The sequence below is a fragment of the Aristolochia californica genome, unplaced genomic scaffold, assembly GCF_029961685.1.
Source record: "Aristolochia californica isolate CCGP_79_NKW_82.1479 unplaced genomic scaffold, dmAriCali1.0.hap1 SCAF_2, whole genome shotgun sequence".
In the NCBI taxonomy this organism is placed as follows: domain Eukaryota; kingdom Viridiplantae; phylum Streptophyta; class Magnoliopsida; order Piperales; family Aristolochiaceae; genus Aristolochia; species Aristolochia californica.
In genome coordinates, this window is record NW_027181881.1 from 8,758,841 (window position 1) to 8,776,319 (window position 17,479).

The 17,479-nt window shown below is 36.7% G+C and overlaps 1 protein-coding gene across 5 annotated transcripts in view; it reads left to right on the top strand.

Annotated features, from left to right (window-relative positions):
• Positions 1-12,310: 12,310 nt before the first annotated feature.
• LOC137955685 (villin-2) overlaps positions 12,311-17,479 on the top strand; it is a 28,023-nt gene continuing 22,854 nt past the window's right edge. For 2 of the 5 annotated variants that reach the window (XM_068802748.1, XM_068802752.1), the window contains exons 1-10: positions 12,311-12,496; positions 14,456-14,584; positions 14,714-14,813; positions 14,936-15,004; positions 15,096-15,332; positions 15,415-15,592; positions 15,690-15,822; positions 16,710-16,872; positions 16,951-17,101; positions 17,184-17,284. In XM_068802748.1, coding sequence (XP_068658849.1) covers positions 14,529-14,584; positions 14,714-14,813; positions 14,936-15,004; positions 15,096-15,332; positions 15,415-15,592; positions 15,690-15,822; positions 16,710-16,872; positions 16,951-17,101; positions 17,184-17,284 — 1,188 coding nt within the window. In that variant the 5' untranslated portion in view covers positions 12,311-12,496; positions 14,456-14,528. The other 3 variants (XM_068802749.1, XM_068802750.1, XM_068802751.1) reach the window with 3 other exon arrangements.

The window sequence follows — 17,479 nt, forward strand, 5'->3', positions numbered from 1 at the left end:
AGCACTAAGGGGATTTTTAGGTTTAGCAGGCCACTATCCAAAATTCATTCAGAATTATGCACAATTAGCTGCTCCTTTATCAAAGCTTCTCAAACGCAATTCCTTTCAGTGGAATGATGTCATCGATCAATCATTCAATGCACTCAAGCAAGCATTAGCCTCTGCTCCAGTACTGCAATTACCAGATTTTGAGGTCGTACTTGTTGTAGAATGTGATGCTTCAGGAGGAGGGTATTGGGGCGGTGATGTAGAATTTTAGTTACATCGACTTTTATACCTCGCAAGCGTACGAATCGTTCATGTAATCTAGCAGTAAGCGAGGGTCATATCCACAGGGAGGATTTGAATTTCGTGTATTCCTCAATCAACTAGCCTAACCAGATATGATGAATTAATATGAAATAAACACTAATTATATCTTAAATTATCAAGTAATAATTTAATTAACTACTTGCACAACAGGAAACGTCAACTCTGGATTTTACCGTGATTCGTGCCTCTCTCGAGCGCCACGTAACCACGAATCCGGATTTCTCAATCCTTGCGTCTAGCCCCTCTCGGGCGCCTAGAGTTAAAGACAGAAATCGGATTAAAATACCAAAATCTAACCTCAATTATAATCTTACCCTAATTAACTAATTTAATCAAATATCAAGAAAACAAATCTTAAATAAACCTTAATTATCAAATCAGATTCAATTAACATTCAAAACCTAAGTTCAAACCATATAAAAAATCAAATTCAATAATGACGAATTACTCCCCTTCTTCTTCCTCTCGCTCGGGCAGCAACTCGTTCTCACGGGTGCTGCGATTTCCGGAAATTGGTGGTGTCGGGTAGCAATAGTCAGTGGCCGGAGGTAGAGACGACACCGGCGACGACGGTTAGAAGCCGACGGACGGAGGTAACGTCCGGCGAAGAGCGAAACAGAGCTGACGTTCTCTAACCGGCTCTCTCGAGTCTCGGTTAGAGTCGGAATGGCTCCGGGACTGGTCGGAATATGTAAACGACGCCGGAGGATGGTCTGAAAACGGAAGTGGCGCCGGAGAAGCCCTCTCGGATCCCCTCCCGGCCTGGCGAGCAAAGAATGGCAGCGTCGAACTCGCCGCGACGGAGACTCTCTCGAGCTCTCCTCGGGTCTGTTCTCGGTTGCCTGATGGTGGTGGACGACGGTGGCGAAAGGTCTTGGCCGGCGAACAGCGGTGGGGGAACTCCTCTCGGGTCCTCCCCTGTTTCCGGTCAAAGTCCTCCCTTTTGGTCTCTACTCCTCTTCTCTTTTCCCTCTCCTCGCTTCACGCCCTTCCTCTTCTTTAAATATGATTTTCTTATTTTAAAACGATTTGCCCTAGAAATTACCTCCATTTCACTAAGGGCATTTTGGTAAATATCTTCTTCTCCACCCAAATTCTCCTGAAATTCCATAATTGAATCTATAAAAAGCATTTCAGGAAGAAATAAGACTAAAAAATAATGAAATATAATTCAGGAGAGAGAAATATGCAATATCAACAGTGATTAATGCCAAATTCAATAAATGCTCATTTCATTTGAAAACCGATAAGTAACTACCTATAATACAATTATAAAGGTTATTCTATTATAATTAACCTAGTTCTCATGTCAAAATATGGCATCTATCACACCCCCAAACCTAAATCTTTGCTAGTCCCTAGCAAAACAACAATCGAACCAAAATTAAGCCTAGGAAAACAAAATGCCACTTTCGTAGGGAGCACGATTGCATTTAGCGTATGCAACAAGCCGTTAAACCCCTACTCTGTAGTAGTGGACGAGTTATGTCTCGTGAGGGTTTGCATGGAATTTACCCATAAAATTCATCTAAATCAATAATATAAAAAGAAAAAAAACTGAAGAAAATTTACTCCTCATTAGCATATGACTAACACTTAGTATCGTAAAATATCTGAAATTCATATGAGATCTTGCGAAATATTAAAACCTGTGTAAAAGATAGCCTATTATCAATCCAAATACACTCATTGTTAGTCCACCTGAACCAATGTGACCCATAAGCTATTACTTCAACAGAACAAAGAGGCAGCAAATAACAATAAAATCCTGGTCACATCACAATTAACAGAAAATAGTAAAGTAAGCCTGTTGTCTTACAATCTCACCAAAGAAATATACCAATTTCAATCTTGACTTGTAACTTCTTTCAAATTACAATTCATCATCAAAGTTAAGGAAACTCATTGCTTCCAGATTTAAAACCATTTTTCGCTATTACCAGCGTAATTTTTGTTTTTTTTTGTTTTCTTCACTGAATACTTTTGGTATTACCACCATTTTGTATTCGTCTTCACTGCACATGCACTTATTTTTAAGTAACCCACTGTTCCGGTGCAGGTCCCTGGGTTTGCCCAGGCTGTTTCTGAAGTTATCTGTCTTTTGCAAGCAAGAGCATTTCCATTTGCATTTATACATTACAACAAGGAATTTTACTGAGGTATGAGTTCAAACAGGCATACAAGACTATTCAGACTAACATAGATCAACACTAGATTTACATGTTCTCTTTTGCAACTAAGTTCCAAGTCTAATGCAATAGGAAGCTATCCCACTGAATTCTCATGAATCACAACAAATGATATCGGATTTCTAATAGGCATATTCTACACAAATTTACGAAAATTTTTGAAAAACATTTGAGCAACTTATTTTAACTCTACTAATGTTAACCACATACTAAGAGGAGTAATTTGAAAACCACGAACAAAAATCGAATGAAAATTATTGCTCAGACATAAAAGAGTCGTTCCCCCCCCCCCCCCAAACCTAAACCTGACATTGTCCTCAATGGGGAAAAGTTAAAACACTATAACGACTATAAAAAAAAGAATAATAAAGACCCCCAGGAATGATACATAGTCTCCCTCGAAGAAGGTTTACTCGTATCAGCCGTACCCGTAGGTAATCATCCGTAGATGAAACCGCTATCCCACATCACACTTTGAAGAAATCTCCGTGTGACTGGCCACTGAAGGCAGCAGGAATCACGCGCTGAACACAAGTCCTTAAGTTACTCACCATAAGGTTTTCATTCAATACTTCAAGATTGAACTGGTCAATCCCAGAACGGTTGTTTGAGTACAGACCTCTCAAACTAGGGACCAAAAGTCTGGTCATCGACTACCGGAACCATTTATGCTCTCCGCTGGTAAGAGAGTATGAATAAACCAAAAAATAAAATAAAAATAAAAATAAAAATAAAACTGTAATGTACAAAGGGATAGAAACGTGGGGATTGCCCACAATGTGCTAAGTTTATAGTCGTAAGCAAGACTCTGACGCATTCAAGATGAAATGACAGGTTCCTCCAAGAAAATCACCATCACCTCCTCTGGTGTGGGGACATTCTCAAGATACGGTTTGAGCCTCTGACCGTTAACTTTGAAGATCGACCCGTCTCCGTGATTGCGGATCTCAATAGCGCCATGAGGAAACACCTGTGTAACTTCAAATGGACCGGACCACCTGGATCTTAGCTTCCCTGGAAACAAATGCAATCGTGAGTTATAAAGTAAAACATTCTGCCCAACAGTAAAAGACTTGCGAAAAATAGATTTATCATGTAAAAGCTTTGTTCACTCCTTATACAGTTTGGCATTCTCATAAGCATCATGACGTATCTCTTCCAACTCATTCAATTGCAACTTTCTCTCCTCACCCGCTTGAATTAAATCAAAATTTAAAGCCTTAATGGCCCAATAAGCTCTATGCTCAAGCTCAACAGGTAGATGACATGCTTTGCCGAATACTAGGCGAAATGGAGACATCCCAATAGGAGTCTTATAAGCGGTTCGATAGGCCCATAAGGCATCGTCCAATCGAGTGGACCAATCTTTCCTATCAAAGCGAACCGTCTTCTCCAAAATCCGTTTGATCTCTCTATTAGAGATTTCCACTTGACCACAAGTTTGCGGGTGGTACGGAGTGGACACCCGAGAAGTGATGGAATATTTCTTCAATAAGGTCTCAAATGCTCTGTTACAAAAATGAGATCCCCCATCACTGATGATCGCTCTCGGGGTACCAAATCGATTAAAGATATTTTCTTTTAAAAACTTGACCACCACTTTGTGATCGTTTGTCTTACATGATATAGCTTCAATCCATTTAGAGACATATTCAACAGCAACAAGGATGTATTGATAGCCGAACGAGACATGAAAAGGACCCACGAAGTCAATACCCCACACATCAAACAATTCAACAATAAGAATGGGGTTAAGAGGCATCATGTTCTTCCTAGACAAACAACCGGTTCGTTGGCATTTATCACACACCTGACAAAACTCATGGGCATCTCTAAATAATGAAGGCCAATAGAAACCACATTGCAAGACTTTAGCCGCGGTCTTTCTAGCACCAAAATGTCCACCACATGCGTGGGAATGACAAAATTCAAGAATGTTGGCAAAGTCTTGCTCATGTACACAACGCCTAATGACTTGGTCAGAACACACCTTGAACAAATAAGGGTCATCCCAAAAAAAATGTTTGACTTGGGAAAAGAATTTCAATCTATCTTGTTTACTCCAATAATCAGGAGTCTTATGAGTTACAAGATAGTTGACTATATCAGCAAACCAAGGCAACTGGGATACTTGGAGAAGTTGTTCATCAGGGAAGGAATCATTTAAAGGAAGGAATCCTTCCTGAGGTACTACACATATCCTAGATAGATGATCAGCAACAACATTCTCACAACCCTTCTTATCTCGAATCTCAAGGTCAAATTCTTGCAATTGCAAGATCCATCTAATCAAGCGAAGTTTAGTGTCCTTGATGGATAATAAGTACTTCAAAGCAGAATGATCAGTGAACACTATAACCTTTGACCCTAACAGATATGATCTGAATTTGTTCAAGGCAAACACAACAGCTAGCAACTCCTTCTCAGTGGTAGTATAATTCAATTGAGCATCATGAAGAGTTCGGCTAGCATATTGAATGACACAGGGCATTCTATCTGTCTTTTGCCCCAAAACAGCCCCCAATGCATAGTCAGAGGCATCACACATCAACTCAAAAGGCAAAGACCTCAGGCTCGGATGAAAGAATATTATGACCAGGGGCACCGGGATGTTCAATACAATACAGGTGATGTTGTGTGGCTCCGTCTCCAACCTTACCATCAAAACTCAATTGTGGGCCGGCCCCACAAGCTCTCTCCTAAATATTTTGGGCCCTTGACTATTCTGTAGTGAGTTGGCCAGGTGGCCTATAGGCTACAGCTTCCTCCAGATTCCAAGTTTCACAATGTTTTTCATTTCTCCTTTCTCAAACCGTTCAAGGGGCCAACACCACTTCCAACACCGATTTTGCCTCCAGTTGAAGACGGACACGTTCTTCTCACTCTAGCCATTATTTTGAGTACTAGACAGAACATTTCGGAAGTCCTTGTTCAGTGAAACCACATCGATGCAACGAAGGCCACATGGGAGGACGTGGAAGTGTTTCAACAAGTTTATCATACCTTCGAGCTTGAGGACAAACTCTTTCTCCAAGGGGGGAGTGATGTTGTGGACTCAATAGCGGGACTAGTCATACAAATACAACGCGGATGAGTTGGTAACTCAGTGGGGAGAGGCACATCCAAGTACTTTAGAATTTATAATTTTTCCTTGTTTATTTAAGTTGTAAGAGGTTAAGCCAGCGATGGCATTTTTTTAAAACTTCCATTCGGATTTCCTTGGCGTGGTTGCCTCTAAAAGGAATCATGGGAAGTAATGAAGTAAGTCTCATTTCAATCAGAAAAGGATCGGCGTTCTCCTTCATTGAACCCTAGGATCGATGTTCTCCTTGACGAACCCAAGGGTACATGTCTCCCCTCGACGAGCCTGATCATCTCTTCTCGTTCATTCCCTTCTTCCATCTCCTTCTCGCCAACATAGGGCGCCCAGGTAAATTAGGTCGCCCTGGATTAACTCCTTCTCCTCTCAACGATCCCTCTCTTCGCCGAGTCAAGAGGTCCATGACCCGGGACCATAACATACTGTATTATATTAGTGATTTAATAGAGGTAATTAAAACGTTATTAAATCAAGCATTTGATCAATATTTTTGGATTAATTAACCTATTTTTATTTTAGTTTAATAAAACCTATTTTCCGGCCATTAACCCCCCTGAGTTGATATTTTAATATTAAAGGCATGAACTCATTGTTATATTCTAAGGCATAAATATTTGCTTTTATGCTGTGTATTGTGGACTATTATGAGTAACTCTGTTCATTTTCAAGAATATTTTTTAATTTTTAATTATATATATGTGTTATTAATAATCTATCCTAGGTTGTTAATAAAATAATATATTTATTTATTTATTATATTCATTAAATTTATTACTATATTAAATTAGAAATTTAAGAATGATAATTAAAATATTGTTAAAGAAGCATTTGATCAATTATTTTGGTTTAATAATTCCATTTTTATAATTAATTAAAATAATCATTTTTTATTTTTTTAAAATATACTATTAATTAATAGTACATGAAAAATCCATCTTCTGTTATTTTTTATAATTTATTATAGTCACACATAATTATTATATTATTTTATAATAAATTGTAATCATTAATTAATATAATATAGTAGTTACTATATTAATATATTTTAATACTACATTAAATCACTTATTAGTGTAGTAACCATGTTTATTTTGGTTAATTATCTGTTTAGGTATATGTTCTACTTAAGTATATTATAAAAAATTACTCATTCTCTTGTTTACATCATATTTTTTATTTTGGGGCACTAACATTGGAATCTGTTTTCCAGTGCAGTTGAACTTTGTTTTTATTTTGGGGCTCTAACACCCAATTTGAAGTTAAAGTTGAATTAAATCATTGCCTTGAATTTGAAGTCTAACTTCAACTTCAACTTCAATGTTGACTAAGCCTCCCTGAATCTTTACTTTGTAGGATCTTCCAACAATTTTACCAAATACCAAGCTGATTGCATCAGTGATTGATTAAGGATGTTTGTCAGTGAGATCATTTGGCCAACTCTCTTTGATGTACCATTTCAGCTCGTCCTTCGGTGTCTATAAGAACTCATTAAGCTCACTTGTGGTCAAGGAGATATAGACCATTTGCACATATAAGTTGGGCTACAAATCTCTATTCCCTACCTTTTCTACTTCAAGATTAGTGTAGAATACCTTCACCAAGTTTTGGTATATGCTCTGATTCCCTTCAACAATGGTGGCATGTGGCCAAAATACCACATTGAAAGAGGGAATCTCTCTCCTACTAAACCCAAGGTCTAGTCTTGTAGGTTCTACCATACTTCTATCCAAGGACTTCACATATCGGCTTCATGGTGCTTTGGTCCATAAGTGACTGTGACAATTTGGCATTTCGGTGTATTTCTCATTAGGTTGAGGAGCCCTTTCATTGTGGGAAGTTCTCTTAGTGAGAATTGTGGTGGAAGATGCAAAACTAAGCTTGAAAGAGATGGGAAAGTTTCTATCCAAGGTGAAGGTGGAGAGCAATGGGGCACACAAGGCAATGAGTGCACTTTTTCAATGGATATAGTTCTTGATCCAAGAAAAATGTGCACAATATGCATTGAAAATGAAAGATGAGGGTTTGGAAAGGTATTTCAGAGCTTCAGGTAGTTTTAGGAGTGAGAATGGTCTTTTTAAAATGAAGCTCATACCCTTTTTTAAGAAGGAGTTTTTCGTGGATGATCGATCATTTGAGGTACAATAATCAATCGGTTAAGTTGATCGATTGTGCACTTATGCATTGATCTATCATGCCATATAAAACATGTCTGAATTGATGTTTTCCTTCTAGATCTATGAATTTCTAGCTATTTCGACAAATGTGGGTTTCTCATGTCTACTTTACCTTTTAGCTCAGAGAATCAATCAATTCCTATGACTTTACGAAAATATCCACTAATTGATTCTCAGGACGAACAAGTTCAACTTTGACTACATTGGTTTAAACCAGCTCTAGTATGAAATGATGTTTAATCTCAATGTGTTTTGACCGAGAGTTTGACCAAGAGTGGTGAATCGGGTTCCTACTTAGGCCTATCACACTCATGTTGTGTAGGCTTTTCACTTTGCTCTAAACCATAGTCCTCTAATTGTTGTTTCATCCATTGCCTCTAAGCCACATGAGAATAAGTTTCTTCAATATCTATTCATTCTTCTTGTTTATATAACTTGGCGACTAACCTAGCTTTGTTTCTCATGATTTTATTTTCTTCATTAGATTTGTTCCTAAAAACCCATTGAGTTCCTATACCTTGTTGATTTCGGGGTCTATGTACTAGACTCCAGACTTGCTTCATTTCAAATTGATTAATGCATTGCTATAATCCAAAAATCATCTTTTTCAGCCTCAATAAAATATTTGGGCTCTAATTGAGAAACAAATGCACAATATGCCATGTATTCAGGAGTTTCTTTTCTAGTTATAATTTTTCCTTTGGGGGTCACTAATTATTTAATCCAAGGGTGATCAGCCAAGAAACTATAGTTCTTTGGTTCTAAAGGAGGTTCCTCTTGGTCATTCAGGTCTTGTGAGCTCTTATTGAGATTTTGGTATTGAGGATGAGAACTTGTTGATGATTCAAGAGGGTTTCCTCTTCATAATAAAAAAAAAATTGGAGTCAGTATTGTACGTAATGGATCTGACTAATGAAATTCAACATGTACAGACTCTAGGACTTATATGGATATTTTGTTATAGATTCTATATGTTTTGCTATGAGATGAATAACATAGAAATATTTTCATATCGGTCCTTGAGTCAAAGTTCCCTAATTTTTTCTTTGTTTTCCTTGAGTAAGAATACCTTACACCCAAAGGTTCTAAAGTAGGCTATGATGGAAAGGGTGCCCGTGTACAACTCATAAAGAGTTTTGTTGAGAAGGGGCTTAATAATTGCTCAATTACAATGTAACAGGTTGTATTTACTGTTTGGCCCAAAATTATGAGGCAAATCATATGCATGTAGCATAGGCCTTGTCATTTCAAATTAAGTTCTATTCTTTCTCTCAACAACACCATTTTGTTGAGTTCAAGGAGCTGAAAATGTGTCGCCTATACCTTGAGTACAATAGTCCTCAAAGTGAGAGTTTTCAAATTCTCCTCCATGGTCACTCCTAATCTAGATAGTGCTACAATCTTATTCCCTTTACATGTTTTTACATAATTTTGAACGATAGGAAATGCATCATCCTTATTTGTTAGAAAATTTACCCATATGAACCAAGAATAGTCATCTACAACCACTAGACGTTTTTTTGCTTAAACTTAAAGTACAGGTAGGTCCTACTAAGTGCATGTGGATTAGTTGAAGAGGTATAGGGTTTTTGAGAACTTATTTTCGGATTGGAAAGATGATTTGTGTTGTTTTCTAAGTTGGCAAGCATGATAAGGTTTTTCCTTTATAAATTTATGATTTGGTAGTCTTCTCACTAAATTTTTTCTTGTTAATTTGTTCAGATCAATTCTTGTATGTCCTAACCTTTTGTGTCATAACTAAAACTCATCTATGTTTGCACTCAAACAAACAACACTGGTAAAGGGTAAGTCAATGATGTTAACAACATAGAGATTTTTACACCTATGACCCTCTAGCAGAACTTCATCATTTTCATTCTTTACTATACATTTGTCCTTTTCAAATGAATTATATTACCTTTAGGGGCGGGCATCAAGTTGGCTATTACAGGCAACCCCACTTGACCCAACCCAAAAAAACTCACAAGTTGGGGAGAGGGTAGGGAAAACACCATTGGGGTAAATTTCAACAAAACCTTGAGAAGAGGGGGAGGGGTAAATAGGTTAATAAATTTCAATAACCACTATGAATTTATTATCATATCCAAGCCGTTGAAATATCAATCAAAATAATTATCAACAAAAACGTAATTATTTTTATTGTGGTTTACAACCCACTCAAGGGATTGCTACATCCACTTTCTAGGTATATGGTACCTCTGAGTTTCGTTCACTAAATAAAAAGGTCAAACGAGATCTAAGGTAGTCGATGCAATGAGTCTAAGGTACAACACCTGCCCAATATTTGAGACTTATTGGCAATAGCTACTAGGTACAAGCACCTAAACCCTAGAAGGGATTTCAACAACCAATCAAATTATCCAAGTCTTGATTGGTTTAAAAATATAAGGGTTCCTATTTTTGCATTAAATTCCATTTTTGTAACTAAACATGGTGGTAGCTCACTTATAGATCTACAACTTTGAAATCTGGACTTGACATTATGACATTATGTTAATTTGAATTTATGTAGAGAGGGATCGACTCTTTTTTGAATTTTTGACCTCCTTTAATGGGATGCATGTAGTTGACTCCTCTTATGTAGTCAACTCCTTTTTTTTTTGTTTATTAGCTCTTCAACTTCCACAAAAGGGGTTGACTTCTTTCTAATTCAAAACTCACTAATTTTTTTTGTCTTTGATTCTTACGTGAAATGCTTTCACAAAGGGTTGGACTCCTTTGATTTTCGAAACTTATTGCTTTGAGTGGTTGATTCCTTTTGTTACTGTCTCTACTACCAAGGTGTTGGCTCTTTTTCACAACTCGTTAACTGCATGTGCTCGACTCCTTTTAGTATTTATACTTCAAATCATTGTCTTCTAAAATGGTTGACACAGTTATCTCCTTTGTATAGATTATTTGTTGATAATGAAAAGAAAAGTTGTGGGAGTATGTAGAGAATAACTTATGTATTTTTTATTTTTTTGAAATTAATAATTTATTATTATTTTTTTGAAATTAATAATTTATTATTATTTTTTTTAAATATGGGTTCTTCTTTCATAGATGCTTATATTTAAAAACGTCTTTACTATATTTTATATTGATTAACTCAATGATTTGTTGTTATTAATGATATTTACTTGGAACTAATTAAATAGTTAAGGTTTTTATGTGTATATTAGATTATTATATTTACTCTTTTATATCAAATTTTTATATATGTTTATATCATATATATTATTCATCACTATCTCTTATTTTTTAGAATTAAAATTTAAGTACTTTTATCTATTACAGTCAATGTTATTAAAACCGAAATAACCATCAAACGGGTAGGATGACCGGTTTTGGTCCAATCGGGTTAGACCGGATTCAAACTTTGGTTGGATCGGATCCAATTGGGGCCACTATCTTATTTTCTGTGTAGATATTATTTTGTTGAAGTTGGAGATGATCAACCTTTGATTGGTTGATACTAGCTTTGAATCCTCTCTAGTAAAAAAATTCTTCATAAGAAGACGGTTAAACAAGATTGAATCAATCGATCCGGTTCAAGTTCAGACCAACTAGTTAGGTATTCATGTTTAGAAGAGATTGAATCAATCGCCTGTTACCTGAACCATAAAATCTATATGTAAAATAAAAATTATAAATTAATCCTTTCCCCATAAATTTTTTTAAATTTGACCGGAATGAATCACATATACATCGTACTGAACTGACCAATATGCACCGTCCAAGTGTCATCGTCACTGAGCGACGTGCCGGTATTAGTCCGTGGACGTCGGTGCTTTTTGGCTCCGAGTTGGCGAGGGACGTTGAAATCCACTTCACGCTGTCACTCGTCTTTGCCAACACCAAACGAGCCCGATGTGTTGAGATAGAAGAACCTGGGTCCTGGGCTATAGTTGGGTCCACATGAAAAGGTTGTGGGTCACATTTTCTCAAAGTGGTAATATGGGCCCGGTCGAGGAGAATTTTTCTTCTTTCGCGGAAATAAAAGCAAGATCTGATGATATGATGGCCGGCCCTTTGAATATTGTGATTATTTTCATTTAAAACCTCTTTCCATTTTATTTTTCGTCTGAAAAAAGGCACAGGAATCGTAGATTACAGCCTATATTTTGAACAGTGGGCCCGTCTCCCCTTTGGCTGTCCCTGCCATCCCTATGGCCGGTGTGTCGCTGACCGGATCTTTGCCTTACATTTCTCGAGCTTTGTCACTCGAACCAAATTATTTCTATTATTAAGAGGAAATCAACCATTTGAAAACAATTAATATGAGACGCACGCGAGAAGCTTCCTCGTAACCTGATAACCGGAGGGTTGATTAGGGACATTCAGGCAAAGAAATGCTTTTCAAATCATTAATATATTTCTTGTCCGAAGGGTTCTCTACTCCGTTTTTCATTAATTAGGCCAGAAGGGATCTGAAGTGATTCTCATCGTAAGTTCCTCTCAGGGTATATTTTCACATGAGCCTATCAATAGAAATATGGTTTTTCTTACCTCTTTATCTTTTTTCTCCTCTATCACCCAAAAAAAAAAAAAAAAAAAAAAGTAATCGAGAAAGTGTCCGGAGTGCCAGAGGGAGAAAGAGCGCAATCATCAGTTTCCTTTAAGTAATTGTATTCGATATACCCTTTCTCTCGTTCTTGCAGACTCTCAATTCCTTTCTCCGGTTCATCAGATCAATTGATTCGATCGATCGACTGCAGGTGCGTTCTCTACATTCTAACTTCTCATTTCGCACTTTTGATCTCCATGATCAAGCCTATGATCAGCAGCTCGCTATCTATCCTTCTGGACAATTGATCACAGCTCGAATTCTGCGGTTATTATAGATTTTCCCTTCCGATTGATTAGATGGTTTTGCAGACATGAAATTGTGTATTGATTGATCTGAATCGTGCACGAGTTTTAGTAGGCTGCGATTTCCTTCATTTATCCTCACTTGTTTCTGTTTTAAATCTTTCTTTAGGCATTCCAGTACGTTTATAAGAGAACGATCGCATCGACGGTAATACCCTCTGATCCTTAAACAGGAATATTGCTTTCTCGAGTCTCTGAGCAGATCAGCTTTTAAGTCTTCCTTGAGCTAGAAAAGACAAGTGCGTGTGGTGGACTGTTATTTTGTAGAAGCTGAGCAGAGGCTTATTTTATCACTTGCATTCTATGGCGGTCCACCATAAATTAGTTCTTACAAATTGATAGTAACCACAAAAAGAACTCTAGCAAATAGTGACCAAGAAAAAACCGCAGTCCTGTCAGAACTTTGTACTTTTTTCCAATATAAGATGGACAATCTTTAAAAGATTGGAAATAATGCAATTAAACTGATATATTCATTGTTGTGATTGTTTTGAAAAATTACAAATAATATGCTGTACAAACCATTAAAAACATGTGGCAATGAAGAGAAAATATCCTGAAAATGGTCGTCATTTTTCCTTATTGTTTATCATGGCTTCTAGGTCATAGTTCTAAAAACCTGGAAAATGCCTGCTACAAGACTGTGCTCTAGAAGCAATTGAGAGTTATTTTTCCTTTTTTAAATATAAATTTCAGGTATGTCTGTTTTGCTTGTTTGATTACCAGCATTCGCTAAACTTGCAGAAGAGATGGGGTTTCAAACTTAAATTGGAGTTTATGAAACCTCAAAAAAGTTCAAAATAGTGAACCACCATTCAGAAGCTTGCTAGAACATTCCTATTTGTTATTACGTCATCCAATTTTCTAAAAGTTCTTGCAGTTCAAAACAAACATACTATTAGAGTTGGCCATGTTTTCGCAAAATGGTCTTGTTAATATCAAATGGAAACAGGGACACTTTTGTTCTCCTTTAAGGGAGTGGAAAGTTGGGAAGGTTTTCTAAGTTTTGTGAATATAGTGTCACTTAACCTGTTAAAACTTAGGTAATCTGCATCAATTTTGTTGAGATTTCTTCAAGTGAATATTAGCATTCAGTTTATACTTCGCTCAGTGCTCAAGGTGTTGGGGTCCTAGGACGAGTGGCATAAAATATAGTTGGTTGTAGCTAGTGCTTATCTATTAAAATTGGAATAGAATGCTTTCAGATGCAAAACCCTAGTAATCATGTGAATTTTTTAATATATGACAATGGCTGCTAAATTGTCCAAATTTCTAGACTGACATTCATTTCACTTTACTAAGCACTTTTTCCTGTGTTGAATGAAACAATTTAACTTCCTTTTATCTCTCCATCATGTTTGAAGCAGGCTCATTTGAAGCGCTGAATGTGCTCCTTCCACTTATGGAAGTTTTCTGATTCACAGTGTTTCATTTTTTTTTTAATTAAAAGTGCAATTGTTTACTAAAAATCATGTTGTTCTTCACTCTTTCAAAGTTTAAGAGCGAGTGCAATCTCTAGTCAGGACAAATCTGGTGGAATGTGTACAAATTTTGCATGCTGATGTGAGAATTTTGTTGTGTGACTAGGATCTCTTGAACTAGTTTATAGGACCAATATCCCGAGTATGAAAGTGGCCTAATTGGCATCAGATTGTGGAAACCTTGCACGATAGCACAGACCAACACTTGTGATCAACTTTATGGTTAATTTGGTAGTCCATTGAAGTGATTTTGGTCTCATATGCTTTTCTTTATCTATCAAGTTTATACAAGCAAGATTGAGATTTGTGAATTGTGTGTACCAGAAACAAGAAAGATAAGGGCCTCATCTTCAGTTTGGATTTTAACCAAGGAGATCTCTAAGGAAGGTGTTAGTCAATGGCCAGTTCTGGCAAATCTGTGGATCCTGCTTTTCAAGGAGCAGGACAAAGAGTGTATCCTGTCATAGTGCTTCAAATGCATAAATATGGAACTTCAATGATTACTTAACTTGTATTTGTGTAATAGATATTTTTCTTCTCTTGCATACATGTCTTTTTCCTTTTTTACTTAACATGTCTTAGAGGCACTGAGATATGGCGTATAGAGAATTTCCAACCAGTTCCCTTGCCCAAGCCCGACTATGGTAAATTCTATTCAGGTGATTCTTACATCATTTTACAGGTGAGTCTTTTCTCTTTGTATATCTTACGGCAGTGTTTCAATCCTTTGTATCATTATCTCTGTTTCCATTGTGATTCAGAGTAGTTCAAGTTGTTGGTTGATCATTAATAAAATATTTGCAGACAATGTCTGGCAAAGGTGGCGCTTATCTATATGACATTCACTTCTGGATTGGGAAGGACACAAGTCAGGTGCTTCTATTATTTGCCAGTCTGGAAAAAAAAAGCTTATTGTGCAACAAGCTATGCTATCTTGTCAATTTGACTTTTGAATTTATAATAGGATGAAGCAGGAACTGCAGCAATCAAGACAGTTGAACTTGATGCAGCCCTTGGAGGCCGTGCAGTTCAGCACAGAGAACTTCAAGGCCATGAATCTGACAAGTTCTTGTCATATTTCAAACCTTGCATAATGCCATTGGAAGGGGGTGTTGCTTCTGGATTCAAGAAATATGAGGAGGAAAAGTTTGAAACACGACTCTATGTTTGTCGGGGAAAAAGGGTTGTTAAATTGAAGCAGGTAGAGAACTATCATTCTGAATTCTGTCATCTCATGACAAGTCAAATGAAGAGTTAATTGTTGGTTATTTCTGGTCATGCAGGTTCCATTTGCTCGTTCTTCCCTGAATCATGATGATGTGTTTATCCTTGATTCCGAGAACAAGATCTTTCAGTTTAATGGTGCAAACTCCAACATTCAAGAGAGGGCCAAAGCGTTGGAAGTCATTCAATATCTCAAGGACTCATACCATGAAGGAAAGTGCGATGTCGCAATTGTTGGTGAGGATAGATCTTTACAATTGTGGTGCATACTTTTCACCTTTCAAATTTTAATTGTCCGAAAATATAATGTAATGTAACTGTTCGTTTGTACCAGATGATGGAAAACTCCAGGCAGAGTCAGACTCTGGTGAATTTTGGGTTCTCTTAGGAGGTTTTGCCCCCATTGGGAAAAAGAACGCCAGTGAGGATGAAGCTTCTCTGGAATATACCTCTGGGAAACTCTATAGGTATTTTAGCCACATCATGAGTCATTGTTCTTGAAATTCAGTTGTGTGAGAGATTGAGTGCTTGTTTGAGCTTTCACTTAGTGAGGGCATCAATTTTTTATAATTTTTAAAAAGAACAAAAATATGGACAGGTTTCTACCATAGTGCAATTTCTAACAGAATGGGGGTAACTTTGTGATTTCAGGCTGTAAAGACAGTTTTAAAATAAACAAATATCTCTTCTGATGTTGAAAGGTCTTCTTCCCAATCATTTTCTCCAAATCTTCTAGGAGATTGATGCCACATGGTGGCCTGTAACTGATTCCTTTTCTAGGAATGAGGTCTCTCAGCAACACCTTGTTGATGGAATTTCCTCCCCTTAAGATATTTTTCTTTTCTTGAGATTTTTTATCCATTTCTAATCTCTTTTCATCCATGATATAAAAAAGAAAGTGATGACATTTTCATAATTTTCAAATTAACAGTCTAAGTTTAGGGTAATAATGTTGTCTTGTGTTCCTTATAATGACCTTTTGTAACTCTATTAGGGTGAAGTTGGAACAAAGCTTCTATTTGATAAAGAATGAATCTTAGTCCTCTTTTGGAATAATCCTGGCTATTTATTCTGTTTTTGAGCTCAAGGAAACCTTTTGTTTTTGAAGAAGAAGAAGATGATGAAATTTTATTCCAGCAAAAGCAGAGAACAAAATTTAAGATGGGGTCCCCTTCTATTGAAAGTTGTTTTTATTTGGAAAAAAAGGCCCTTTGATTTGCAGTGCACATTGAAGGCAGGAGCCAATTTTTTTCTAGGAAATATTATACCCATCATGGAGCTTTGTTTATTATGATTATTATGATTTTTTATTCAAATATAAGGGATCTAAGTTGGAGATGTTGCTCTACTGCAGTATCATTGATGGTCAGGTGAAGATGGTTGCTGAAGATTCACTCTCTAAACTCATGCTGGAAAACAACAAATGCTATTTGCTGGATTGTGGAGCTGAGGTTTTTGTTTGGGTTGGTCGTGTAACTCAGGTAGAAGACAGGAAAGCTGCTAGCCAAGCTGCAGAGGTAGAATTTAAATTTCTATTTTATTCATGTTCAAACAATTCAGTGTACACTAAACTTATATTCTCATAAACATTGTAGGAATTTATTGCCAACCAGAATAGACCGAAGTTCACAAGAATAACTCGATTGATACAAGGTTTTGAGACTCATACATTTAAGTCCAACTTTGAGTCTTGGCCTGTGGGCTCTGGTACTTCTGGTACAGAGGAAGGAAGAGGAAAAGTAGCAGGTAATCAACTATTTTCTTGTATATAGCAAATTAGAAATTATTTGAGAAGCCTTTTGATGACAAGCTGCATGGGTTCTATCAGCTCTGCTGAAGCAGCAAGGCGTTGATGTTAAAGGAATAGTAAAAGGTGGTCCTGTCATTGAGGATGTTCCTCCCTTGCTGGAAATGGGTGGAAAAGTTGAGGTGGGAAGCTATCTTCTTCTCTGGTTCTTGCATTTTATTTTTCATTTCTTATTATCATAGGTTGTGATTATAAAATGGTTGAAAAGATGTAATTCTTTTTCATTTATGTTTTTCTTTATATTTTATAGTTGATTCAACACTAAATAAATAAGCCTGAGAAACAAGAATAAAAAGTTTATGTTGAGGAATTTTGTC